The 27,355-nt window shown below is 40.7% G+C and overlaps 2 protein-coding genes across 7 annotated transcripts in view; both read left to right on the top strand.

Annotated features, from left to right (window-relative positions):
• Window positions 1–19,802, top strand: part of SLC35G2 (solute carrier family 35 member G2) — a 34,608-nt gene extending 14,806 nt beyond the window's left edge. For all 3 annotated transcript variants that reach the window (XM_007121891.2, XM_028489468.2, XM_028489467.2), the window contains exon 2: window positions 18,354–19,802. In XM_007121891.2, coding sequence (XP_007121953.1) covers window positions 18,372–19,610 — 1,239 coding nt within the window. In that variant the 5' untranslated portion in view covers window positions 18,354–18,371 and the 3' untranslated portion in view covers window positions 19,611–19,802. The remainder of the gene's footprint in view (window positions 1–18,353) is intronic.
• A 5,741-nt stretch (window positions 19,803–25,543) lies between these two features.
• Window positions 25,544–27,355, top strand: part of NCK1 (NCK adaptor protein 1) — an 86,285-nt gene continuing 84,473 nt past the window's right edge. For 2 of the 4 annotated variants that reach the window (XM_055087936.1, XM_055087908.1), the window contains exon 1: window positions 25,564–25,645. The gene's annotated coding sequence lies outside the window, so the exon portion shown is untranslated. Of the gene's footprint in view, window positions 25,646–26,508; window positions 26,610–27,355 lie in introns of those variants that run through there. The other 2 variants (XM_024131815.1, XM_055087952.1) reach the window with 2 other exon arrangements.

Here is a 27,355-nt window from a genome sequence, read left to right as displayed (position 1 = left end):
TGTATCATTTTTACTCTGAAAAATCTAAAATGTGGAAAGTAATCACTTCTGGCTAGTGTAAATGAAAATACTAAGTAATTAAGCAATCATTTAAACACAGGATTAATAAAATATAATATTTCTGTCAAATATTCAGATGACTACTTTGAAGTATTTTGAAGTAAAGACATTGTCCTTATTTCATGAAGTAACTTCTAATATATTAACATTCATTGCTCTTAAGTGAATTCAAAGTATACTTATTTTAGCCACCAAAACATTTTGAAAATGGAAAAAAAAAAAGGTAAAACCAAGACTTTTTTTGGTCTTTTAAATTCCAAGTGCTCAATGCCAACCTTTCAGTGAATACCCTTACTCCCTTTGTTCGTTCAGTCTGATTTCATTGCCATTTCCTTATTTCTTTCTTGGTGGGTGGTTCAGGATCTCTTTCACAAGACAAGGAGGCATGAGGAATGGGGTTGAAGGGCTTTCCTATTTTTAGATTGAAAATTATTCAATAATGTACCTCAAATGAAAGTTGTCTCAATCCAAGAAGTTTGCAGGGATGCTGACCCCTCTCCCAGATATATCTTGGCTGGGCTGCTGTGACAATCTTGGGCCACCATGGGGCCAGCATAGAGTCCAGTGGCAGGCCAAACCAGGAGAAGGCTTCCTCAGGGTTCTGGAACCAATATCTCTAGCACAGAGACTTAGAATTGCAGCCAAGCAGCAAAGATTACAGTGTGAGGACAGTCTCAAAGGTGAAACCAGGACAGAAATGGGAGACTGAACAGCAGAGCTTGTGACAACTGATAGCAAGGTGGGGCAGAGTTCAAGGAGCAGTTGTAGAATGCAGTTCAGGACTGAGTCTTTATTTTTGTTCAATATTTGTTAAGTGTGCTCTGTGTGCTAAGAATACAAATATGAATGAGAACTCTCTTGCCTTTGTGGAACTCACAGACCACAAAGGAGATTGTGACTTGGCAAACTCCCTTTAGGTAGCGCCTAGATCTGTTGAGAGAGTAGGCATGGCACATTTAAGGAGCTACCCTGGGCTGTTGCAAAACCCAGAAAACTTGAGATGTGCTGAAAAGTCCAGCCCAGCATGGATGTGGGAGGAGATGGAGTCATACTGTGATGGCTCCTGACTTCTCTGTGGCTCTGAGTCTTCTCAGAAATAGCACTTAAAAAAAATCAGAGGTCTGAGTGACTTTTAATACTTGTCCCTTAGCCTGGTTTGCTAGCTGGGCCTAGATGAAGATTTGAGTAGACAGAATGTGTAAGGAAGTTATAATAAACTTGCCTTGATAGTTGCATTTCCAGAGAACTATCTAAGTAATCACATAAAATTTAAAAGGTTTCTAGTAGAAGATGGCTTGAAGGAATTATTCGGATTCTGTTGTAATTAGCAGTCCTAAGTTATTTACAATTGACATGTATTTCTTCAGTATGAGCTCAAAGTGCTGTTTACCCACCTTTATGAAAATCTTATGTTATTATTACTCCAGACTACCAACCAATCCTGGTTGATTCTTTCAAAAATCTATTCTAACTTTCTTGATAAATTTTAGGCTATTTTTCTGAAACAATAACCACATGAGGAACAAAATGTAAGCAAATTTTCTACTATGAATTACTGTTGTTCACCACCCTGTCTCATCAAGAAAGGAATTAATAGCAATTTAAGACTATTGGAAGGGATCACCAGCATTATCTTCAGTCTTTGGTTCATTAGACTGGCATTATGTGTGAATGAATACTCTTCCATAAATTTCAAAATATTAATGCTTTATTGGCATCTGTATTAAAATAATATTGTTAAAAGCAGAATAAGCAGGAGAGGTTCCTTGACCGGTGGGATTCAATTTTACATATCACATGGTGTAATACACAGTGCATCTGTGTATCTGGCAAGGTTTAGTTACAGATAACTAAAATCACTCTGGCTCTTTCAATCAGGAAGAGATATAATACAAGGAATCAGAAGTCTCTCAAATCATTGGAAGGGCTGGAGGAGCAGATTTTAATCTGGGCCTCCAGGCACATTTCCTAGAGTACATTGTTTTATCCTTTAAAAAATTTCCAAATTTAGCAATTTATAAACTATAAGTAAGCCTTCTTGCTATAGAAACAGATCAGAGAGGAAAATAAGCATTTCTTCTATACTAGTAACAAAATCTTCACAGTACTTGACTAACATGAAGGAAGCAAGCTAGTAGTTATTGAGCACCTGCTATGTGCCAGGTATGGTTCTAGATGCTTTTGATCCATCTTTTCATTAAGTCCTTAGTAATAACCTTTCCAAGTTAGTAATATCAGCCCATCTTACAAATGAAGAAACTGATGTTTAGAAAGGTTACACGATATAGGCGCAGGCAGAAAGTGATAGAGGTAGAATTCAAGTTCAAATCTGATGCCTCAAGAATTGGTTAGACCTGTTGTCGAGCATTGGTTATTTTTTTATATATATAAATTTATTTATTTATTTTATTTTTGGCTGTGTTGGGTCTTCGTTGCTGCGCATGGGCTTTCGCTAGTCGCGGCAAGTGGGGGCTACTCTTCACTGCAGTGCGCGGGCTTCTCTTGTTGCAGAGCATGGGCTCTAGGTACGTGGGATTCAGTAGTTGTGGCACATGGGCTCAGTAGTTGTGGCTCGTGGGCTCTAGAGCGCAGGCTCAGTAGTTGTGGCACTTGGGCTTAGTTGTCCTGCGGCCTGTGGGATCTTCCCAGACCAGGGATTGAACCCATGTCCCCTGCGTTGGCAGGTGGATTCTTAATCACTGCGCCACCAGGGAAGTCCCCCAGCATTAGTTATTAATCCAAAGTCCTATCTGGTGGTATCCAACCAAAGTTCTGATTCAGTATTTAAAGACTACATCCAACAGGGCAGTTTACTCAGCCCTTGAGAGGTGTTTTATAATTCACTTTTTTTCTAGATGATCCATGAGGATGTGGTTCTTAAAAGCAGATGTCTCAAACAGTATCACAGGGGTAAGCAGCCAGCAAATATTTTCTATGTCTGGCTAAAATAATCTTGTCCATGTCACTTGACCCAGAACTTTGTAGTCTCATCCAACACTTTTCTAGATCTTAAGAAGATCAACAATTCTTTTCTGGGGAAAATCATGGATTACATGCAGGCAGTTCTTTTCCACACCAGTACTAAGTGTTTGGATCTTTTCTCTAAGAATACAAATCTGATCTTTAGACATTCACAAAATGATGGTGTCTGAGTTTTCTGTTTGCTGCTGTAACAAATTACCACAAACTTGGTGGCTTAAAACAACATGAATTTATTATCTTGCAGTTCTGTAAGTCAGAGGTCCAGTTCAGGGTATCAGTGGGCTAAAACCAAGGTGTTGGCAGGGTGTATTCCTTTCTGGACATTCTAGGGAAGGATCCACTTCCTTGCCTTTTCCAGCTTCTAGAGGCTGCCCACATCCCTCGACGCATGATTCCCTTCTATCTTCAATGCCAGCAACAGCAGGCTGAGTCCTCACATTGCATCACTCTGGCTTTGCTTCTGTTGTCACATCTTCTCTGTCTCTGTTTTCCACTTTTTTTTTTTTTTTTTTTTTTTTTTTTTGCGGTACGCGGGCCTCTCACTGTTGTGGGCTCTCCTGTTGTGGAGCACAGGCTCCGGACGCGCAGGCTCAGTGGCCATGGCTCACGGGCCTAGCCTCTCCGCGGCATGTGGGATCTTCCCGGACCGGGGCACGAACCCATATCCCCTGCATCGGCAAGCGGACTCTCAACCACTGCGCCACAGGGAAGCCCATGTTTTCCACTTTTAAGGGTCCTTGTGATTACATTGGGCCCAACCAGATAATCCAGGATGGTCTCCCTATTTTAAGGTAAGTTGATTAACAGCCTTAACTCCATCTGCAATATTAATTCCCCTTTGTCATATAAGGTAATGTTCTGGGAATTAGGATGTGGACATCTTGGTGGGGCTTGGGGGGCATTATTCTGGCTACCATGGATGGTTACTTTGCAGAGTAGTATGGAAGAAAGGGCTTGGGAAGGCAGACCTGGACCTGAATCTTGTCTCTACCATTAATTAGTTATGTCACCCACTAACTGGCAAGTTACCCAACCTCTCAGAACCTATTTCCTCATATCTAAAATGGAGATTATAATACCTACTTCATAGAGTTGTTTTGACCTTTAAATGATAAAATAAAGTTCTTAATATGTGCCTGTCACAGAATAGAGGCTAAATAATCATAGCCATCCTTATAATTAGAGAATCTAGAGCCATATTCAGGACGAAACAATCCAAAACAGTACTTCCCAGGTGCTTCGAGGCATCTGTGCTTGATATTTCCTGTGTTTCATTTTTCCTTTAACTCTAGTTGAATGGTTGCCTCAAATCGTTTCAAAACCAAACAGTGTATTGATCCTAAATAAACACAAAAAATGAGTGTAGACACACTTTATCTCACTATTGGTCTCAGCTAGTTTCTCTCTGTAGATGACATCTGAACAGAGAGCAAAGAGGAAACATGAATCCTCTTGACTTATCTCATTTATTCTTTCACAATCTTCCCCTGGCCATCAAAAACTGTTTCCTCATTTACATTCAGGGAAAACATCAACATTGTTATCTGTACCTTTTCACATATGTGACTTTTCCTGTGATGGTTATGGATCTACCCCTGTGTAAAGGATCGGTGGCAGCTGGTCATCCCATTTGCCTTTCAACTCTCAGAAAGCTGAAGTTAATGATTGACCTGTTGTGTTCAGAACCCAATATTGGATCCATATTAACTAGCCATTAAAAATGATGTTGTAGAATATTTAATGACATGGAAAAATGTGTACAATGCATTGATAAGTAAAGGGGAAGTTATAAAATAGGATGTAGTGTTTGATACCGTTATTGGGGAAAACAATGTTCACAAATAGAAAAGGACCTGGAAGGGTCAGTAGTTATCTCTGGGTGGTAGGATTATGAGTTATTTTTATTTTCTTTGCTTTCTCACATTTCTCAATTTTCTACAATAAACATATACTGCTTTTGTAATAGGAATAAACAAAATGTGTTTTTTTTAAAGGGCTGATGGTGGTAAATAGCTTCTTCAGTCAAGCTTGTCCTGAGCAAGCCCAGGGAACCCTAATGAGGAACTGCTGTGGTCTTGTTGGTGGGACTCACTTGACTGGGCCAAGCTATGAGACATGCTCTGGAAAGCAGGGAAATAGAAACTGAAGTTCAGCCTGGTGATGCTGAAAGACATGTATCTCCACACCCTTCTTAACTGGTTGATAATAGTTTAATTAAGAAAAGTAGATAAACTTTATTTAAAGAACAGCTCCAGTTATGCCTGAGGAATTTAATATTAAAGAAAATATGGGAGACCTAGCAGCATAAATAGAGCCAGAGGCAGAGAAGCTAAATACACACATTCTCTTAATAGCCAAACTGTTCACCCTAATGTTTTATTATTCTTGAAATGTTATTAAGGACTTTAAAGTATTTTAATGGATAAGGCTCCCTATTTGGGTTACTAGCCATTTAAATCCATTTATTTATATTACTTATATTTTGTTCTTAACAAAATTTGCTTCATTAAAAAATAGTCCATTCATTCAACAAACAGTTATTAAGCACCTATCTCATGCCAAGCATTGAGCTAGATGCTGCAAATATAAAAATTAATAATATCTAATTTTAATACCTGTGGGGTTAAAACCCTCACAGATCTAGCATAAGAGAAAGACAAAAACACAGTTGTAATTCAATGAATTCAATAAATTCTATGACTGAAGCACTGAGGTGGGCATCTAACTCAGACTGGGGTGGGAAATGGGCCTAGGGAAGTTTTCCAGAGATAGTAACATTTAATCTGGGCCTTGAAAAATGAGCAGTAATTTACCAGGTGAAAAAGCAGGAAAAGAGTATTCCATAAAGAAGGAACAGCATATGTAAAAACCCAGAGCCATGAAAGAGCATGACATAGAGAATTTCCTGCAGTTTGGAATAGCCAGAACCTTTGTGCTTATGGAGGACAAGCAAAGGATGAGGCTGTGATAGTTAATTTTACGTGTCAACTTGGCTGGTCAAAGATTATGCTGATATTTCTGTGAAGGTGTTTTTGGATGAGATCTACATTTAAATCAGTGGATTTGAGTAAAGCAGATTGCTCTCCATAATGGAGGGTGGGCCTCATCTAATCAGCTGAAGGTCTGAAGAAAAAAACCTGACATCCCCCAAGGAGAAAGGAATTCTGCCAGCAGACTGCCTTTGGACTTGAATTACAACTGTTCCCTGGGTCTACAGCCTGCTGGCATACTCTGAAGGTTTTAGACTTGCCAGCCTGCATAATTACGTGAGCCAATTCCTTAAAATTATTCTCTCTCTATAGGTCTATATATACACATCCTATTAATTTTGTTTCTCTGGAGAACTCTGACTAGTAAAGAGGGTAAAGGCAGAGGATAGGGAGAGTTCTTCTGAACAGTTCTGCAGTTTGAATGATCACGGGAAACTGCAGGTTTTCGGCTGCCTACCATTGATTGAGCAGTGATGCTAAGACACCAGAAGTGGGTATGTGGGCCTATAAGATCCTATAGAGATGTCAGTAGTCAACATCATTCCCCATTCTTTTCCATGTCTTACTCTTCTTGGTTTTCAAATCCATTCCATTCCATCCAACAAACATTTATCGAGTGCCAGTATGTGCCAGACACTGTGTTAGGGGCTGAGGATATAATGGTGAGAAAGTCTGCTATCAAAAAGTGTATGGTCTGGTGAGAAAGACAGGATATAAACAAATGAATGCAGGGGCAATGGGGCACAAAAATTGGAGAGAACAGGGAAGACTTTGCAAAGGAGGAAGTAACACTTGAGCAAATCACTGAAGCACAAATGTGAGCTCTACAGGTAGACAAGGGAAGAAAGGGGGAGGCCCACGTCATTCCAGGCAGACAGAATCATGTGAAAAAAGATTTAAAAGTTATTGAACACTTGCTAGGTGCCAGATACTTAGTGTTTTGTATGTATTAACTGATTTACTATTTTAATTCTACCCTATAAGTAGAACCCTATTATTATCGAAATTTTACAGAAGAGGAAATAGGTAAAGATGTTCAGTAAGTTACCCAAGGTCACATATTTAATAAGTTCTGTAGCTAAGATTCAAATCCAGACAGTCTGGCTTCAGTACCCCCCCCCCCTTTTTTAAAAAAATTTCCATCCCTGTGCCACTCTCTGTCTTCCTTAATCATGTAGCAGCCACAGAGTCATTAAATCTTTTTTTTTTAATTGGAGTATAATTGCTTTACAATGTTGTGTTCATTTCTGCTGTACAATGAAGTGAATCAGCTATATGTATACCTATACAGATTCATTAAATCTTAAAGCCAGAAGGTCCTTAGATAATCTAGTTGAGTGGTTCTCCCACAAGAAAATTATACATTAGGATTACTGGGGAGGTTTTTGAAAATACCAATGCCTCTTTTCTCCCCCGCCCCACACTGGAGGAAGCACTATATTTTCCCCCTTTCTTTTCTTTTCTTTTTTTTTTCTTTTCCTATTTAAATAAAATTGTGGTAAAATATAAATAATACAAAACTTACCATTTTAACACATTTTAAAAATATTTATTTATTTATTTTTATTTTTGGCTGCGACAAGTCTTAGTTGTAGCACGTGGGATCTTTCCTTGCGGTGCTAGGGCTTCTCTCTAGTTGTGACATGCGGGTTTTCTCTCTCTAGCTGTGGCAAGCGGGCTCCAGAGTGCATGGGCTCTGGAGTTGTGGCGTGCGGGCTCCAGAGAGCATGGGCATTGTAGTTTGCGGGACTCGGGCTTAGCTGCCTTGCATCATGTGGGATCTTAGCTCCCCGACCAGGGATCGAATCTGCGTCCCCTACATTGGAACGTGATTCTTTACCACTGGAGACCAGGGAAGTCCCGTAACACATTTTTTTAAATGTTCAATTCAATAGCATTAATTACGTTCACAATATTGTGCAACCATCACCACTATCTATTTCCAAAACTTTTTCATTACCCCAAGCAGAAACCTTGTAGCTGTAACTCCCCATTCCCTTTTCTCCCAGCCCCTGGTAATCTCTAATCTATTTTCTCTTTTTATGAATTTGCCTATTCTAAATGCCACATATAAGTGGACTCATACAGTATTGGTCCTTTTGTGTCTGGCTTATTTCAGTTAGCATAATGTCTTCAAGGTTCATCCATGTTGTAGTGTGTATTGGAACTTCATTCCTTTTTATGGATGAGTAATATTCAACTGTATGGATATACCATATTTTCTTTATCCATTCATCGGTTGGGGCACTAGGTTGTCCCTCTTTCCACAAACACACACTGAGGAACCATTGCTTTTTAAAACTTAACAATGTCATACACAAAGAGAATAAAATGACAGAAGGAGGGCTTCCCTTGTGGCGCAGTGATTAAGAATCTGCCTGCCAATGCAGGGGACACGGGCTCAAGCCCTGGTCTGGGGAGATCCCACATGCCGTGGAGCAACTAAGCCCATGTGCCACAACTACTGAGCCTGTGCTCTAGAGCCTGTGAGCCACAACTACTGAGCCCGCGTGCCACAACTACTGAAGCCCGCGCGCCTAGAGCCCATGCTCCGCAACAAGAGAAGCCACTGCAGTGAGAAGCTTGGGCACCCCAATGAAGAGTAGCTCCCACTCGCCTCAACTGGAGAAAGCCCATGCACAGCAAACGAAGACCCAACACAGCCAAAAAAAAAATGATTAAATAAAATAAATTTTTAAAAAATGACAAAAGGAGGCAGGGGCTAAGTACCAGATGGCACTGGTAAAAGGCCCAGAGGAGTGACATGTATACATTTTGGTCTGGATGACAGGAGGCTAGTTCTTAGGGTAGGGTTCTAGTGGCAGGGGTGCTCACATGATTGAGGCTTTTCTCCTACTTTCTGCACAGATATTTTGTCATCATCACTCTTGCTTCCTGTCAGAGAAATTATGATTTCAGGAAGATGAAAATAGTTTATTCTGTTATGAAAGTGGAATGTGTCTCTGACAGTGATAATGCTTTGTCCTTTAAGGGAATAAAATAAATATCATTTTTCCTGAAATCATTTGCATGAATAAGTGGCAGTTACTTCTGGGCTAGGATGTCAGACAGGGCTGTGTCTGTGGGAGACAGGAGTAACGTTGAGAAGGTAAGATGGAGAAAGAGGGAGGGGGTTGGGGAGAGGAAAGAGTGACAAAAGAGCAGGGAGGAAAGACTAATTTGGGGCACTAGGTGACAAAGTTCTAGACAAAACTTTGGGACAAATTGTCTTCAACAATAAGACCTACTGACCTGCTCCACGTGGCCTACCTGGTGCCCTTCACATAGAGTGTGTTCAATAATATGTACCGACTTAGTTTCCTAAAGTGAGTACCTTCCTTTACTTCCTTTTAAGTTATTGCAGTTCAAAGTGAGTTAGGCCATTAGTTTTCTCCAAATTTTTTGTTTTCCACCCTTCCCCAATGCTCTCCCACTCCAAAACCTCCTAAGATTTCACTTCCTCTCAAAGCTGAGTTAACCCATGTTTACAGTTTAGCACGTCTGTACAAATGTAAATATCAATACATCCGGCTACTGATAGTATAGTTATTATTTACTTCTTCCATATTTCCTTCTGTTTTCACTGGATTTTAGAGCGATCAGTTGTGCCTTTCTTTATTGTTTGTTTTCCCATTCTTGCTTTTATGCTAATTCTGATTGTTTCCATTAGAGCTGAAAATGTTTTCATGATCTCTGGCTAAATCAAGATCTTGTCTTCTTAGTCATTTTCTGAGAGCTATTATTGCAAGGATGCTTTAATCTAAGTGTTACAAAGGAGAAATTGATAATGTCCCTTATTTTTTGCTTTTCTAATAGAGAGGTAGATGGACTGTTGTTTGTCAGGCAATAATCTGATGCAATATGAATGCTATTCTAATTGCAATTTCTGCCATTATATATGGTATATCTGTCCTAAGTAATACATCTGAGTAAGAATGATGCTGTCCAGGTTGCTCTGAAATTTCCTTTTATATTTTTATAGAGATTAAGTTGGTTTACCATAGAAGACTACTAGATTGTATGTCTCCTCTTTTTTTCCCCCTTTGGTTGAATTTGCTTATGGTAGTTCCTTCATAATCTGAGTATTTGAAGTATTATACAATTAACTTTTCTTGCAGCCCCTCTTTTACATCTTCATGAAACTGTTCCATTTCATGATTTGATTATAGACTTATTTCATTTTGATCATTTGCCACTTAACACACAAGGTGAATATTATCACACCTTCTAAGAAGGGCAAACATCTACTTCTTCATGATAAATCCCTCACTTTCTGAGTGTGACTGATTTAAGAAAGGCATGCTCTTTACCTTCTACTCTGCTATTTCTCACTTATTATCATTATTCTTGTCTTTCAAATTCTACTTTATTAGTTTATTTAAGAACTGATTTTCTAGTTCCAGAGGTTGGAGCTTAGGAGGTTCTTTCCCCTGTAAAGCAGTGGGCCTTTACACAAAGATACAGTCTCAAAGAGTATTAATAAAGTACAAGCCGACTTAAATGCTGCCTCTAGTTCTCCTGATCCTCATGAGTTGCAGTGGGGAAAAGAGTGAATCCCTATTCAAAGAGGTGTGTTAAAGGTTATGCTAAGCTGGGTTCATCATAAGGATTGGTAGACTCATGCTCACAGCCTTGAGGCCTCAGAATATGGGCCCCTTTTCATCATTTTGGAGGGATGAATGGCTTCTCTCAGTAGTTCTCAGGAGATGTGTTCCTATGCATGTCCTGATGTCTCACAATATCCTGGAAAGGTGGTTGTTGGGTCTTCCCTTTCAGGTGACCAGTTAGGTGTGGTCTTTTCATTTTCATTCAGGGGCAAGACTGTCCAAGCACACTGGGAGAATAAGGTATCTCAGGACTGGGCTGCTCAGGTGTAATGTAGTAACCTATCAGTTTATGATAAACATTTAGTTCAAAGCCAGTCTGATTCATGAGTGTCAAATACCACATCAATGCCTACATTTAAACCACTGTATTATAATCAAGTTGTACTAGCCAGCTTTATATCTAAGACTGTTTACCATTTTAGGGATCAGCCTGGTAACTAAAGAAAGAAGCTCTGATTACCAAGTGGCATTTGCTGTAGGCACCATAAGGAGATTTTCTAAGGATTCCCACCAAGACACTAGGGATGGCAGTGTTAGTTTTCTCAGCCTTAGGAGAGAGGTGATCTTGGGCCTTAGGTTGTGGGATGTAGCTTAGGGAACAGTACCTCTTTTAGATACAAATACTGCTTTTTCACACTGGCAATACTGAATTGCGTCCATTGTTCAAGCAGACACCAAACTATGTATCCTTTTAATCCATATGTCCAACATTTCAGGTTGATACATTTGTAGCTGGATAGGTTAGTCTTCTGGTCTTATTGTTTGACATTCCCTCTTCTCAGCTGAGTTGCTCTACACAGCTGAAATGGACACCTCTGCCTGGGAGGAGACAGCCCCACATAAATGTCAGAGGAACTGGAGCCATGAAATTACTTCAGATTCCTCCTCTCTGTAAGGAACGGGGAGAAACTGAGTTGGCACATTGGTCAGAACAACTTGAGCAGGTGGTAGAAATTTGTGATCCCTGAATTGCATGGTGGTCTCGCATGGGAGAGATATCAAAACACTAGAAGTGTGAAATCATTAAACAGACAAACTGAGAGTTGAGTTAAAAGACCCCAACAATTATCATCTAAAACTCTTTCTCTTAAAATAGACGTAATTATTGCTCTAGTTGGTGGCAGAGCTAGAACTCAAAACCAACATTTCTGACTCAAATTTTTTATCTCTAGAAAAAACGTTTTATTTTTCTCCTTCTCCTCTTTACTTGTCTATATGTTACATATGTTTAAAGTCCCAATTCAGGCATCCTTTCCACCTGGAAACCTGCAAAGATCCCCCATATTTGGGTTAGATGCCCTTTGTATGTGCTCCAACAGTTTCTTGTACTTCATGTAGTTACTTGCATTATTAACTTATTAAAATATTAAATTTGAATTACTTGTTGTCTCTTCCACTAGTCTATAAGCTCTATGAGTGCTGGGGCCATGCCTGTTTTATTTATCTTCATATTTATAGAGCCTAGAATGGTGCTGGGCACATGGTACCTCAGTTAGTATTTATTGAAATGTTCACAGGTTGAAAGACTTAAATGTGCAAAAATGTAATTACTAGTCAGGATAACAGATTCTCTTAAATAATTATATTTCAAAGGCTGAAATTAAATGAAAACTAGGGAGAATGAATAAGATCTTGGGACTTCCCTGGGGGCCAGTGGTTAAGACTCCACGCTCCCAATGCAGGGGGCACGGGAAGATCCCACATGCCACATGGTGTGGCCAAAAAAAAAAAATCTTTATGTATCCCTTTAGTATAAGATGGCTTTTGCATCAGTGGGATACGATATAATATTTTTAAAAATATATTTATTTATTTTTATTTTTGGCCGTGTTGGGTCTTCGTTGCTGCGCGTGGGCTTTCTCTAGTTGCAGTGAGCGGGGACTACTCTTCGTTGCGGTGCGTGGGCTCCTCATTGCAGTGGCCTCTCGTTGCGGAGCACGGGCTCTAGGTGCGCAGGCTTCAATAGATGTGGCACGCGGGCTCAGTAGTTGCAGCCTGCAGGCTCTAGAGCACAGGCTCAGCAGTTGTGGAGCATGGGCTTAGTTGCCCCATGGCGTGTGGAATCTTCCCAGACCAGGGCTCGAACCTGTGTCCCCTGCATGGGCAGGCAGACTCTTAACCACTGCGCCGCCAGGGAATCCCTATACAATATAATATTAATGGTGTTGAGAAATACCTGGAATATATCTGTTATAGACTAATCCACTGAGAGAAATGAACAAAGATGACACAGTTCAAATAACAGTTTAAAGTATACAGTTGGACTAGGATTAAATACATTAATTTATACCTAACAGGATGTTGACTAAAACTTTCCTCTTCATATATATATATATATGTATACACACCACCACACACACATATATATAAAACAATCAAAGCGATTCAGTTATATATATGTGTGTGTATGTATATGTATACACATATATATAACAGAACCACTTTGCTGTACACCAGAAACTAACAGAACATTCTAAATCAACTATACTTCAATGAAAAAAAAAAAGTTTCCTCTTACCTCAGAATGAGAATCCAGGATCTCACAATGGGGGACAAAATATCCCAGTTTCAAAAGCCAATCATTTTGGTCCAAATATAAGAGGCCTTTTACTTTAACTATCACTAAGACCACTCCTCCTTCTGATTCCTTAAAATACTGGGGAGGGAAATAGGGTGTTCCAGTTATCTATTGCAGGTAACAAATCACTCCAAAGCTTAGTGGCTTAAAACGACAACAATCATTTTATTATCTGTCATGGTTTCTATAGATCAGGAATTTTGAAAGGACTTGGCAGGGCAATCCTGACTCAGGGTCTCTTATATACTTGAAGACAGATGGGTGGCTGGAGTTCGAACAGCAGGGGGCTGGGGCAGCTGGGGGCTTACCAGGAATTTCTCTCTCTTCAGGTGGTCTCAGGACCTCTCCATGTGGTTTCTCTACATGGGCTGGTTTGAGCTTCCTCACAGCATGGTGACTTCAGAGCAGTCAGACTGCTTACTTGGTGGCTCAGAGCTCCAAGCACAAGTATTGCAGCTAGGAAGGAAGAGCTATATTTCCTTTTATGTCCTAGCTTCAGAAGTCATAATAGGTCACTTTTACCATACTCTATTCATTGAAACAGTCACAAAAGCAGGGCTACTTTTAATGGGAGGGAATATAGACCCTACCTCTCTATTTAATAATGTCAAACTCACATTTTAAAAAACCAGACATGTAGTATGGGAGACACTAGACTAGTGACTTTGGAAAATGCAGTCTGTCAAAGGGATCATATTATCTATTGTGGGTCCTTGGTCTAAGAAGAATGTTGTGCTTTTTCCTAATGGGGAGGAGAGAGGGATGTTCCTCCTTAAAGCCAACTGAGGGTGAAAGTTACCAGATCATTATTTACAACGATTGGGTGTGCTTTCTCATTCTCCAGTTGGAAGTCTGCTTAGACAGCACATTTTAATCTGCTCTTTGTTTGCTCGAGGAAAGAGAAATAAAATTGGAGCGAAGGGGGCAGTGGTGAGTGGCCTATATACTCACTGGAGTGGTAAGGATATGTGACTTTCCTGGGGTCAAGTGAATACTTTTGGTGCCTAACCAAGAGAACTGCCCACCCGGCAAGAGGACCCAAACAGCAAAAACCTGTGGGCCGGGCTTCCCTGGTGGCGCAGTGGTTGAGAATCTGCCTGCCAATGCAGGGGACATGGGTTCGAGCCCTGGTCTGGGAAGATCCCACATGCCACGGAGCAACTAGGCCCGTGAGCCACAACTACTGAGCCTGTGCGTCTGGAGCTTGTGCTCCGCAACAAGAGAGGCCGCGACAGTGAGAGGCCCACGCACCGCGATGAAGAGTGGCCCCTGCTTGCTGCAACTAGAGAAAGCCCACGCACAGAAACGAAGACCCAACACAGCCAAAAATAAATAAATAAAAAAAATTTAAAAAAAAAACAAAAAAACTTGTGGGCCATAGCCCCAGGGCAGGAGACTCTCCCACATCAGGAATTTGTGCACTGGGGAGGCTCTACAAAATTTATGTAAGATAGCCTGCATTTGGATGCCTGCAACCTAGAGAGTATCAATGGCCTATCAGAGTTAGCACAGAAACAAAGACAATAATCAAAGAGAGAATTTCACCATGTATTAGAGTCAGGGTTCAACCTGAGACACAGAACCAATAGGAGATTTATTACAAGGAATCGGCTAATGTAACTGTGGTGGCTGGATAAGGAAGTTTGTAGTCTGTAGGGCAGGCAGTCAGAAAGAAAAGATCAGGAGCATGTTGGAACCCATGAGCAAAGGCCAAAGCTTCTTGTCCACAGGTAGTAAGGAAAGGAAGGTCATGAGCAGGCTAGAACCCCAATGGCATGAATTGTTTGGAATCTCTGAACTCATGGAAAGCCTAATCCGTTTTTGGAAGGGCTTACTTGATTAGGTCAGGCCCACCCAGGATAGTCTTTCTTTTATTAACTTAAAGTCAACTCATTAGGGACTTCTATCACATCTGCAAAAACCTTCATAGCAGCACTTATATTAGTGTTTGATTAAATAACTAGAGAATGTAGTTCAGCCTAGCCAAGTTTATATATCAAAAAGCCATCAGACAACAGCAGCCAGTGTATGAGATATGTGTCCTTTCCTTTTCCTTCCTCCCTGTGCCAATACACCAGGGGAGCTGGAGCCTAGAGAGATGGAGGAGGTGTCCCAGAGGTAGACCATACTCTGCCCTCCCAAGGACTCCAAAAGGAGGGAATGGGAGAAGGAGTAAAACAACAGAATACGTCCTTCCCCTATTTGTGCTCCTGGGGCTACAAATCTGGCCTGCAGTGGGGAAGGGGAAGGCTTTGAAAGGATATAAGACACAATTTTAATAATTTTAAGCAAGTGGGAACTTATGGGATCTAACTGAGGTATCATTAAGATATTTGCTGACTAGCAAGGAAAAGAGATTTAACAGCAAATTTGGGTACAATGACTGGAGACAAAATTCCACTGATTGAGACAACTAAATAACAAAATGATGAGATTACAAAAATTAGAAGAACTACTGCAGATGTTAAACAAAGAAGAAAAAAATAAGTGGTTAGAGTGGTTAGGGAAGGCTTGTTTTTAAAAGGCAGGATTTGGACTGGGCCTCCTTAAAAGATGAGCAGTATTTAGAAAGTGGGAGCAGAGGGGAAGCTAGTGAGAATAAAAGCTTAGAGAAACATGTACATGTGGGGAGTCAGGACAGGGAGAGCACTGGACTGATCAGAGCAAAGTATGTTTGTTAAGGAGCTAAGTATCTATAGGGGCTAGACTAGGCAGGGTCTTGAGAGTTAGGCAGAGGAGTTGAGACCAATGACATAGTTGGTAGGAAAGCTTGTAGGTTCTTGAATGGAAAGCTTGAGGGAAGTTTTTTGTTTTGTTTTGAATCTGTTAAAGGCATTAATGTGACAGTGATGTAATATAGTTGGATTTTAGGGGAGAAGGACTGGGATTCAAGAGGGCTAGTCAGGATGCTGTTGCAATATTCTAGATGGGAATTCATAAAAACCTGATCCAGAATCACAAAGGTAAAATGGAATTGGAGGAGAAAGGAAAAATCTGAGAAATATTTCAAAGACAAAAACAATAAGATTGATGACCAAATGGAGTGTGATGGCAGAAAGGATAATTGAGTATTCCTTGGTTTCTAGCTTGGGGAACTAGAAAGATGGTGATATTTCAAACGTAAGTGAGGAATTTAGGGAAGGAAAATCTATTTGGGAGACCAAGACTGTTAATTCAGTTTGTGATTATTGAAGCTAAAGTCATGATCTGAAGTGGAAACACCCTAATAAAAGTTGAAAAAAGAGAACATCCAGATTAGCCTGATAGCAATATGCATGAAGGACTACAAGTGGGAGGTCCATGCTAGGAACTGAAGGGCTTGGAGGCACAGGTGGTGTTTTTTAAAATGACTCTTCCAACTGAAGGTGGTGTCATTTAGAAGAGAAAGGAGTAAATAGGAACAGTTGGTTTACCCAGATGGTGTTAAAGAACAAAATAGGATTTGATTTCTGGACCATGGTTTAAGATCCTAGAACTGGTGAGTTTTTGGCAAGGAACAGGGAATATGTCATGAAGACAAAAAAATAAAAAGCTTTCCTTTTTTAAAATTTTTATGTTTTAGAGGGGAGGGGAGAAATCATTGGGAAGGAAATAGGAAATTGTTCTTGGGGAGAGGGGAAAGAACTAAAGAGAACTAAGTGAACAAATACAGGTCTCAAAGAAAGAATAACATTGTAGAAGACACCCAGTGTTTCAAAAGAGTTAATTATAGGTGAAAGGAAGCTGAATTTATTAATATTCATTGAGAGTTTACTATATGCCAGCACTATGGCAAATCCTTTATATGTCATGGACATCTTTCTATGTCAGTAAAGATCCGCATTGTCATTTTTAATGGCTGCATAGCATAGTATCAAGGGTCATTCTGGTAAGCTACAATGAACTCTCCTATTCGTACATTTTCCCCACCTTTTTGTATGCTCTCTTTTTCTCAATAACAGATGAACTTTTCTTTTTAGTTTGTAATTTAATTTAAAATAATTATCATGATTTTAAAAATATATTAAAAAGTATACAGTAGGGCTTCCCTGGTGGCGCAGTGGTTGAGAGTCCGCCTGCCAATGCAGGGGATACGGGTTCGTGCCCCGGTCCGGGAAGATCCCACATGCCGTGGAGCGGCTGGGCCCGTGAGCCATGGCCGCTGAGCCTGCGCGTCCAGAGCCTGTGCTCCGCAACAGGAGAGGCCACAGCAGTGAGAGGCCCGCGTACCGCAAAAACAAACAAACAAACAAACAAACAAAAGTGTACATTAAAAATGTTTCCTTCCATTCTTGTTTCCTGTCCCACCCCAATGATTATTAGCTTCCTTTGTCTCTTTCCATAATTCCTTTATGTTATACTTTTTATATTATATAAACAAATATAAGTATGTACTCTTATTTTTTTCCTTTTTTTTTTTAAAAAAAACATAAGGTAAAAAGCATCTTGTGATCATCTCTTTAGGGTAAAATCTTAGATGTGATATTGCTGAATTAAAGGGTAGTTTCAGTTAAAATCTTAAACATATTGCCCAGTTGCTCATCAGAAAAGCTGTATATAGAAACAATGCATGAATGTCACGAAATCCATTTTATTTATTTTCTAATTTCATTGCATCCCATATATCTGAAAATGTATGGGAAGCCAGAATAAACATTTTAAAAAATCACTATAATTTGTAATATAAGACTAGTTTGGGTATCGTACAGAAGTGATTATACAAAAGAATTTGGACTTAATCATTATAATTTATAACAGACAAATGGACACAATGAGAAGGAAAGGTTTGATCTATGTTGTCGTTTATTTTTCTGTGTTTATCTTATTGGATGCGTAGAGAGGGAGGAATGAACAAATGGAAAAATATCAGTTGTTTGTGATGTAAAGAAAATAGAGCTTAAAGAGACAAAGAAAAATCAGAATGAGACAGGGGCAGACTTAAGATGAGAGTGAAAAAAGGGTAGACAATTTCATTGAGCTTCGTACATCTGATAAGGCATATTGCCAGATCATCTCTTCCTATTACTTTAAAAAAAAAACTCCTGTTACAACCTCTACTATCTATTATTGAATTGGTACATATGATTATAATAAAAATTAAAACTATATTTCAAGTGATGAATATGTACATTTGTCTTTTTTTTCCTTCTTAAATAGAATTGATTGCCTGAAGAAATGGATACTTCTCCCTCCAAAAAATATCCAGTTAAAAAACGGGTGAAAATACACCCAAACACGGTGATGGTGAAATATTCTTCTCATTATCCTCAGCCTGGGGATGATGGATATGAAGAAATCAATGAAGACTATGGAAATTTTATGGAAGAAAATCCAAAGAAAGGCCTGCTCAGTGAAATGAAAAGAAAAGGAAGAACTTTCTTTGGAACCATGGATACTCAACATCCACCAACAGAAGACCCAATGACCAATGAGATTGGACAATTCCAAAGCTTTGCAGAAAAAAATATTTTTCAATCCAGAAAAATGTGGATAGTGCTGTTTGGATCTGCTTTGGCTCATGGATGTGTAGCTCTTATCACTAGGCTTGTTTCTGATCGTTCCAAAGTTCCATCTCTAGAACTGATTTTTATCCGTTCTGTTTTGCAGGTCTTATCTGTGTTAGTTGTGTGTTACTACCAGGAAGCCCCCTTTGGACCCAGTGGATACAGATTGCGACTCTTCTTTTATGGTGTATGCAATGTCATCTCTATCACCTGTGCTTATACATCATTTTCAATAGTTCCTCCCAGCAATGGGACCACTATGTGGAGAGCCACAACCACAGTCTTCAGTGCCATTTTGGCTTTTTTACTTGTAGATGAGAAAATGGCTTATGTTGACACGGCTACAGTTGTTTGCAGCATCTTAGGTGTTTGTCTTGTCATGATCCCCAACATTGTTGATGAAGATAATTCTTTGTTAAATGCCTGGAAAGAAGCCTTTGGGTACACTATGACCGTGATGGCTGGACTGACCACTGCTCTTTCCATGATAGTATACAGATCCATTAAGGAGAAGATCAGCATGTGGACTGCACTGTTTACCTTTGGTTGGACTGGGACAGTCTGGGGAGTATCTACTATGTTTGTTCTTCAAGAACCCATCATCCCATTAGATGGAGAAACCTGGAGTTATCTCATTGCTATATGCATTTGTTCTACTGCAGCCTTCTTAGGAGTTTATTATGCCTTGGACAAATTCCATCCAGCTTTGGTCAGCACCGTGCAACATCTGGAGATTGTGGTAGCCATGGTGTTGCAGCTTCTAGTGTTACATATATTTCCTAGTGTCTATGATGTCTTTGGAGGGGTAATCATTATGATTAGTGTTTTTGTCCTTGCTGGCTATAAACTTTACTGGAGGAATTTAAGAAGGCAAGATTATCAGGAAATACTAGACTCTCCCATTAAATGAATACCTGATTATTATCTTGTTAATGTTCAGTTATTAATAGGTACACAGACATTTTAATGTTCACCTGTAAATGTTGTGTTGTATAACTGACAGAGTGCTATATAATATATAATTAATATATGCAGATGTGGAAAAATTTATTCTAGTCTAATATATTAAAAACATATACTAAATTATGTGGAATATCATGAATCTGGTCTCTTTGCTGTTAATAATAACAGGCAATTTTTATTATAAAAATGATTATTTATTATAAATAATAAAAGGGTAGAGAATGTTCACTTTTATCACTAAAGAACATAAGACTTGAAGAAATGACTCCTTTCAGATGGAAATTCTGTGGTCCTGAAGTTCAAAAATTAGTAAAATGTTCATGCCCAATGTTCTATAAATGTTCAACAAAAATCCTTCAATATTCAAAAATCTATAAGGTGAAATGCTGAATACCAAGTCCTGTTTGTCATCTATTTGCATTAGAAAACTAGAGGTGATTGGGTTTGGTAAAGTAGCTTGAGTGAGTTGAGGCAAGAAAGAGGGAACGAAGGAAAGGAGCTGGTTTTTCACTGGCAGTGGTGGTTGTCCTACCTTAGAAGAAGAAATTGGTCTTCCCCTTGCTAAGGCCACATTAGGCAATGCATAGTAAATGGAGGTATGGAAAAGATTGGATTCCTGCCAGCTCTACTTAGTCTATGCCATTTTGTGCCTTATGGTGGGAGATAGAATGTTGGAGGAGGGTCTACTCACCCTCAGTTATGCAGATCTCTTCCAAACCTTCCCTTGTTTATGTAGTAAGTATATGTGTGAGCTGCAGTAAAGGTACTCCTTACCTCTGAAAAAGACACTAACAGTAATCATAGTACAGCAGAAAACTGAAAACTTTGTGTACTGAGACTCTTTTCAGAAGAACTTAAAAGTCTGTAAAACCACATAGAGTAACAATAATTTGGGTCTAATTTGGGAAATTTTTACTAATTTAGCACAGACAAATGTTGATATGGTACTGCTTATTAAGCTATTGTTATTGAGCTATCTTAACTTCAAATACACCCATCTATAACTTTCCTCTGTGATGCTATGGCTCAGACCCTGCAAACTACATTTTTCCTATGCCAGCTGGTGTCTCACTAGGTTCCACCAATAAAGGGCATTTGAGGGAGACTGTAAAACAGAGGGGATAAAGGACTTCCTCCTTTCTGTTTGCTTGCAGTTTCTGTCATTTTTACCCCCACAATAAGCAAGAGCCCTTTGGTCCAGAAGCAGCAACTGATCTCAGCCTTAAGCTTCTTTTGGCACTCCTCCACCCCCTACCCAGCCTCATCATCTCCCTCTCAGTAGCAGGACCAGTTGCACAGCATCCTCCCAGGGGTATAAGCTACAGGTCAGCAAGTCATTCCTCTGAGCTCCTGAGACCTGATGATCCAACCTTGATTCCACTTTTTTCACTACTCCTAGGGGTGGTAGCTGCTCTCTATAGTTATCATATCTGGGCTGCTTCAGTGTTCCCTTTTTGCTTTTCCAGTCCATCAACACCCAATACTATGTTCTCTGTTGTAATATCTTGTGATTTCTGTTCTCCTAATATGCCTTCAAACATACCCCAAAGGAACCCAAAGTCATTTGTAGGGTGTTTGTGCTTTTGGAAAATGTTAACATTCAGATTTTTCAGGAATTACTGGCTCTCAATAGAAATTACCCAAACTGAAGCACAGAAACAAAAAGATTTGAAAAAAAAATGAACAGAGCCTGGAATGACCTGTACTAAGGAGTAAGAAGTCTAAGTGTAAGTGTAGTCACAGAAGAAGAGAGAGAATGGGGCATAAAAAAAGATTTGAAGAAATACTGGCCAAAAGTCTTCCAAATTTGGTAAAAATATATAACAACCAGCAATCCGCAGATCCAGGGAAATAAGTGAACCCCCAGCATCATAAATACAAAGAAAATCACACCTGGAAACATAGTGTAACTATTGATAAACAAAGATAAAGAAACAAAATCTTAAAAGCAGCCAGAGGAAAAGATATATGACACACAGGAAAACAATGATAAGAATTACAGCTGGCTTCTCATCAGAAAGAGTAGAGGCCAGAAAACAACAGAATGACAGTTTAAAGTGCTGTAAGAAAACCCTTTGATGGCTTCTCATTGCCTATAGGAGAAAGTCTAAGGCCCTTAACTTGCATAACCCACTCTTGTTTACACTTTTAGTCATCTTCTGCTCTAGCAATATTCTACTATTGTGTAATACCTTTTTTTTTTTTAACGCAGGCCCCTGTATGTGGAAAGACCCTCTCTTCCTTGCCTACTTATTTGCCTGACTAGCTTGACCACACACACCCCTCCCCCTGTGGCCTAATGTCCCCCTGTATATATCTATTGCTGTATTTACTATACAAATAAGTATGTTTAAATCTAATTCTCTGACATTGAATGGAGCTCCTTTAAGTTGACGACTGATTTTTAGATCTCTGGTATCTATTGTACTGCTCACCACAGAGCGGACTCAATTTTTGTTGAATTAATTCCCATAAAAGACTAACAATACTCAGCATAGAAACTGAATTTAGTTACCAGGGTCCACTAATTTCTATACTTCACAGTCAAGCCTGTGATTAGTTTCTTCTTACTGATTAGTAGATAGGTTGTTTTTTCTTTTTTGTCCTAAATAGTCCTTACAGTGATGCTAAACCAGATCATTCTCTCTTTTTTTTAAATTTTATTTTTGGCTGCGTTGGGCCTTCGTTGCTGCGCGCAGGCTTTCTCTAGTTGCCGCGAGTGGGGGCTACTCTTCCTTGCGGTGTGTGGGCTTCTCGTTGCGGTGGCTTCTCCTGTTGTGGAGCACAGGCTCTAGGCATGCGGGCTTCAGTAGTTGTGGCTCGCGGGCTCTAGAGTGCAGGCTCAGTAGTTGTGGTGCATGGGCTTAGTTGCTCCGTGGCATGTGGGATCTTCCTGGACCAGGGCTCGAACCTGTGTCCCCTGCATTGGCAGGCAGATTCTTAACCACTGCGCCACCAGGGAAGTTCTAAGCATTTCTAACTATAAGCCCTCCATAGTTTCCTGGGAAAGGTCTTAGACATGGAGGCTCATTTTTCCTTTCCTTGTCTTCCCAAATTCTTTCCTTTGGGATGAATGAAGTGAACTGTCTACATGTTTTTATCCTAGACAGATAAGCTACCCATATCTGAGGCCCCACTTCTAGTCCATAGGTCATAAGTTTTGACCTAAATGTTGTTGCCTGATCCTGGCTAGTTCCTAGTCCACTCATAACTAATTAGCAGGGTTGATTCCCGTTTTTGGTTTGAGTTCTGCTAAAAGAGAGGAAGAAGAAGCCAAGCGCATGTTTATATTTGGAAGTTGGGGAGACAGACTGTGTGAAAGGAGGTCTCTGGGACAACTCCCACCCCTTACGAACATGGACTCCATTCCTTCTAAGTACACCATACTGCAATATATGACTTTCTATCTATCCTTCCACACAATGCTTTCCTCTCTCATTGCTGTTTCCTTATTTTTCTTCTTCAATTCCTTCTTTTTCTTATATCTTTTTAGTTTCTCTTTCTTTTTTTCTTTTTTTAATAGTTCCTGGTAAGAATGGGTGATGAGGGAACTTTTTAAAGGAAGATTAAAAGAAAAACACATATTTACAGGGAACTAAAATCCTTTTATGAAAAAGCTCTCTCCCTTACTTCTATTGCTTAAATAGATGGTACACAGTAGTCAATAGATCTGGATCAAAATCTCACAAAGGGTCTGTTCAGATCATTGGCCCATTCAAAATACATATTCCCATACAAAATAAAATCTAAACTTATGACTTCAGCATATTTTTTCTGGGTTTAATTTCCCCACTTAAGGCAGTGATATAAGCTACCTGATGGCAAGGACTATTTTACCTGTTATATTTGTATTCACACTCCCTAATCCCATCACATGTAACTAGAATTGAATTGAGCCAGGTGTAGCTAACAGTTTGCTATGTGATTTTGGAGAAATAGTTTCAACCTCTGGACAATGGTTTATATAGCTTCAAAAATGAATGTAATAATATCTCAATCCATAAACTTTATAAAATGTATCAACAAAGAAAACCATTGTATTAGACAGCTTGGGCCGCTATAACAAAATGCCGCTATAACAAAAAGACTGTGGCTTAAACAACAATTTAATTTCTCACAGTTTTGGAGACTAGAAGTCCGACATCTGGGTGCCAGTATGGTTAGTTTCTCGTGAGAGCTCTCTTCCTTATTTGCACATGGCTGTCTTCTCACTGTGTCTTCTCTAGTTGTGAAGACAGAAAGCAATCTCTCTGCTGTCTCTTCTTACTGTTTCTTCTTATAAAGACACTAATCCTACAGGATTAGGGCCCCACTCTTATCATCTCAGTTAACCTTAATTACCATTCAAAGGCCCTATCTCCAAGTACAATCACATTGGGGGGTTAGGGCTTCAACATATGAATTTTGAGAGGGAACACAATTCAGTCCACATCAGCCATGATAAAATATACACAGGTATTTAAACCCTCAGAATAAATCCAAAATTCACTTAACATTATTGACTTTATATGCTAATTATGGCATATACACAGAGTAGCTGCCCAGAATTTCGTGGTCCATTTGCCCCAGTCAACTTGAGGCCAGGAAGGGACCATGGGTGATTTGTGCTTGACCTTGTGATCCTATATATGGCAAGAGAACCACATTCCTCTTATCAGGACCCAACAGAATAATTTTGAAGTTAAATGCAGAAAAGCGTAAACTCTTGTAATTTACAGTCAGGACCACGATTTAAAATGGGAATGGAAGATGTGTTAATGCTTTAAACAATATTTACTGATGATCTACCATGTGCTAGGCACTGGGGAAAAACTGAATACTGATATGGATCCTGACTTAATTGAGTTTACAATCAGGCAGGGGTATGGACAAGAGATTTTGCTGTGCTGTTTTAGGAAGACAGCTGACAGGGCCACAAATGACATTTAAAGATTATTTAATAAGGCAGCAATTCTATTTGGATGCTCACTTTATTTGAAAGATAGAATTTATAGTCTTCCCTTCAAAACTGATTCAATATGCTGACTTTGTTTTGGTGATTTTATCATGCCTTAAATTACCTTTAAACAGCAGGATGGGGAAAATACCTGTGCACCCCAGCAGGCTTCCCTGAGGGGGGCATCGCCTAAGCAGAGCCCCAGATATGTCTGGGAAGGAACGAGGCAGGTGATGGGGGGCTGCAGCGCGGGTCTGAGGAGAACCAACTTACTGACAGCTGGTGGCTGGGGCTGGGCTGCTAAGAATGGGCAGACCCGGCACCCAAGGTCACTGTCCCCCCTCACAGCAAGGCTACCGCAGCCAAGACGGGAAGCTACCCACGCACCAGGGTACTTTGAACGCCCTCAGACTCAGCTTATTTCGGTTTGCGGCTCAAATTAAGCATATATCTTACATTTTTCTCTCAGGTCCCCATTTCCAGGCCTTTTTGATTGTTTTCTCTTTTTCGCTCCCCGCCCCTAAGAACCTTCCGCTGGCAAGACCTTCTGGTGCAGAAACGAGAAGGAAGCTCCCAGAGCAGTCGGGGCTGAACTCGGGAAGCAGTCATTTCTGCTGTAGAGTCTCCTGTGGCGCTGAGGAGGAAGGCCCAGAGTAATAAGCCAGAACAGCCAGGGAGACAAAAGCAACAAGACTGAGTCAAGCAGGGAGCTTCTTGCGTTTTCACTCCCTCTCCGCGGAGCCGCCTCAGCTCGCTCCACACCCAGCACAGCGCTTGATTGACAAGGGAGCCCGCCCAATCCCAGCACGGCGCAGACGGCTTTCGCGGCTGTGGAAAGGGAGACTGAGCCTATCAGATTGGGCAGGGAGGGGGTTTCCTGCCCGCGCGGATCCGCCCACGGCCTCGCGGCCAGTCGGAGCTGCAGCCCCGCCCTCCCGCCACGCGCGCCCCGCCCCTCTCTTCAGAGCTACGCGGCGGCTGAGCGGAGGCCTCGTGCCGTAACGGCCATCGCGGCGGCCGCGGCGGTCTCCCGGTGCCCTCCTCAGGTAAGTTGGGGCCACCCGGGCTCGACAAAAGGGAGGTGAGACGGTCGTGCCGGCAGGCAGACGCACAGAATAGCCTTTCCTTGCCCTGGGAATCCACACAGCCTGTTACTTTCCGCGGTGCTTCCTCTTCCCTGGCGAAGTTAGCCCCCGGGGCGCCGTCTGCCGGCCCGGAGCTGAGCCGGAGGGGGCGGGGAGGCCGCTCGGCAGGGCCTGGGCTTTTGCCTCGGAGCTCCGCGCGACCCTCCGGCCACTGCCCCGGGCGGCGCGGCCCCGCGGCCTCCCGGTCCATCCCCGGAACGTCGGGTCCGTGTGAGCGCCGCGGCCGGCCGCCCCCTGCGAGGCTGGGAGGTCCAGTGTGAGGCGCGCGCCCTTCCCCGTTTCTTTTCCTCCCCAAAAGTCCTGTCGGCTGTTGTGGCGCAATCCGAGGCCGCGAAGGTAGGGACGTGGTAGTGAAGGGAAGGGGCGCGCTCACCTCCAGCCCGAGAGGAGGGGGAGGGAGCCGTTCCCTGTGCCGAGGGTGGACGTCCTCAGGATGCGCCTCCCGCCCCTCCTCCCACCCCCAGCCGTTTCCCTCCTCCTCGGGAAAGCTGGGTTATTTTAATCTTATGGATCTGCTGTAGATTCGTACGCGAGTTGCGTGGGCTGTGAGCTTTTGACTTGAGTTGTAATATATCCAGTAAAAAAAGAAAATGTATCTCGATAGTTGTTTTGTAACCTTTCTTATGTGTGTCCATGAAAGTTAAATTTGTCGTAAGAAGCTCTGGAAGCTGGATTTTGTTCGGGGCTGAGAACTCTGACATTATAGACGCCCAGTTAGTGTCGAACGAATGAACTAGTCACCTAAAAATAATTCTACCCGTTAGAGTTGGTGAGAAACCATGGGAGTTATGGAAGAATAAGAGAAATTTCTAACCCCATCTTGGGTGGTTAGCAAAGCAGCTCACTCAGTGTCCAGTCAGAACGGGTAAGTGTTGCAAGAGGTATTCATTGTTAAAAATCTTACTTTGGTAGATTTATGGAAGACTAACTATACAACTTATTAAACACTTGGAAAGCACTGTGCCTAAAGTCTCAACCTTCAGCGAGTTCACGGAGTCAATGGGGAAATAATCCAAGAAGGTTTTGTTTGGTATTTGTCAATAAGGTTCGGCTCTTAAACAGGCATCCCATTCAAAGTTTGATAGAAACTCAAGAACTATGCATTGGTTGATTAATATTAGTTTTATTTCATCTTGATCACAAACTTTGGGATTTTCTTCTTTGGAAAATTGTGATCTGTGAACAGTTTGCAGAATGTTCAAGATTTCTCAGCTGTGCTTGTTCATGTATTAAATTTTAAATTGTTTGCTCTATTTTTCTAAGCATTATCTTTAGTCCACATTTTACCAGTGCTTTCAGGTCCATGTAAATAAAGCTTCGAACATTTTGTTAGATATTGAATGATGCTTTATGCTACTGGGTTCATTTTTCTTTTGAACCTTTGAGAACTTTCCTGCCAAAACTCAAGGTAGATTTGATGTGATTAATGTTATAAATCACATGTCAGGAAGAATTGATAAATAGTTACAGTCCATTTTTTTCTCTTATAGTTTAATTAATAATTTTTACAATTTACTCACCTTTATAATATGGAAAAATACCAAATGTTGTCTACCTACACCAGAAGACTAAATTATTGTTTAGTTATTTAGTCAATAAGTAGAATTGGAG

The sequence above is a fragment of the Physeter macrocephalus genome, chromosome 1 (genome assembly GCF_002837175.3).
Source record: "Physeter macrocephalus isolate SW-GA chromosome 1, ASM283717v5, whole genome shotgun sequence".
Classification (NCBI taxonomy): Eukaryota; Metazoa; Chordata; class Mammalia; order Artiodactyla; family Physeteridae; genus Physeter; species Physeter macrocephalus.
The sequence above is the reverse complement of the archived record's forward strand: the minus strand, read 5'-3'. Positions and strand labels throughout refer to the sequence as shown.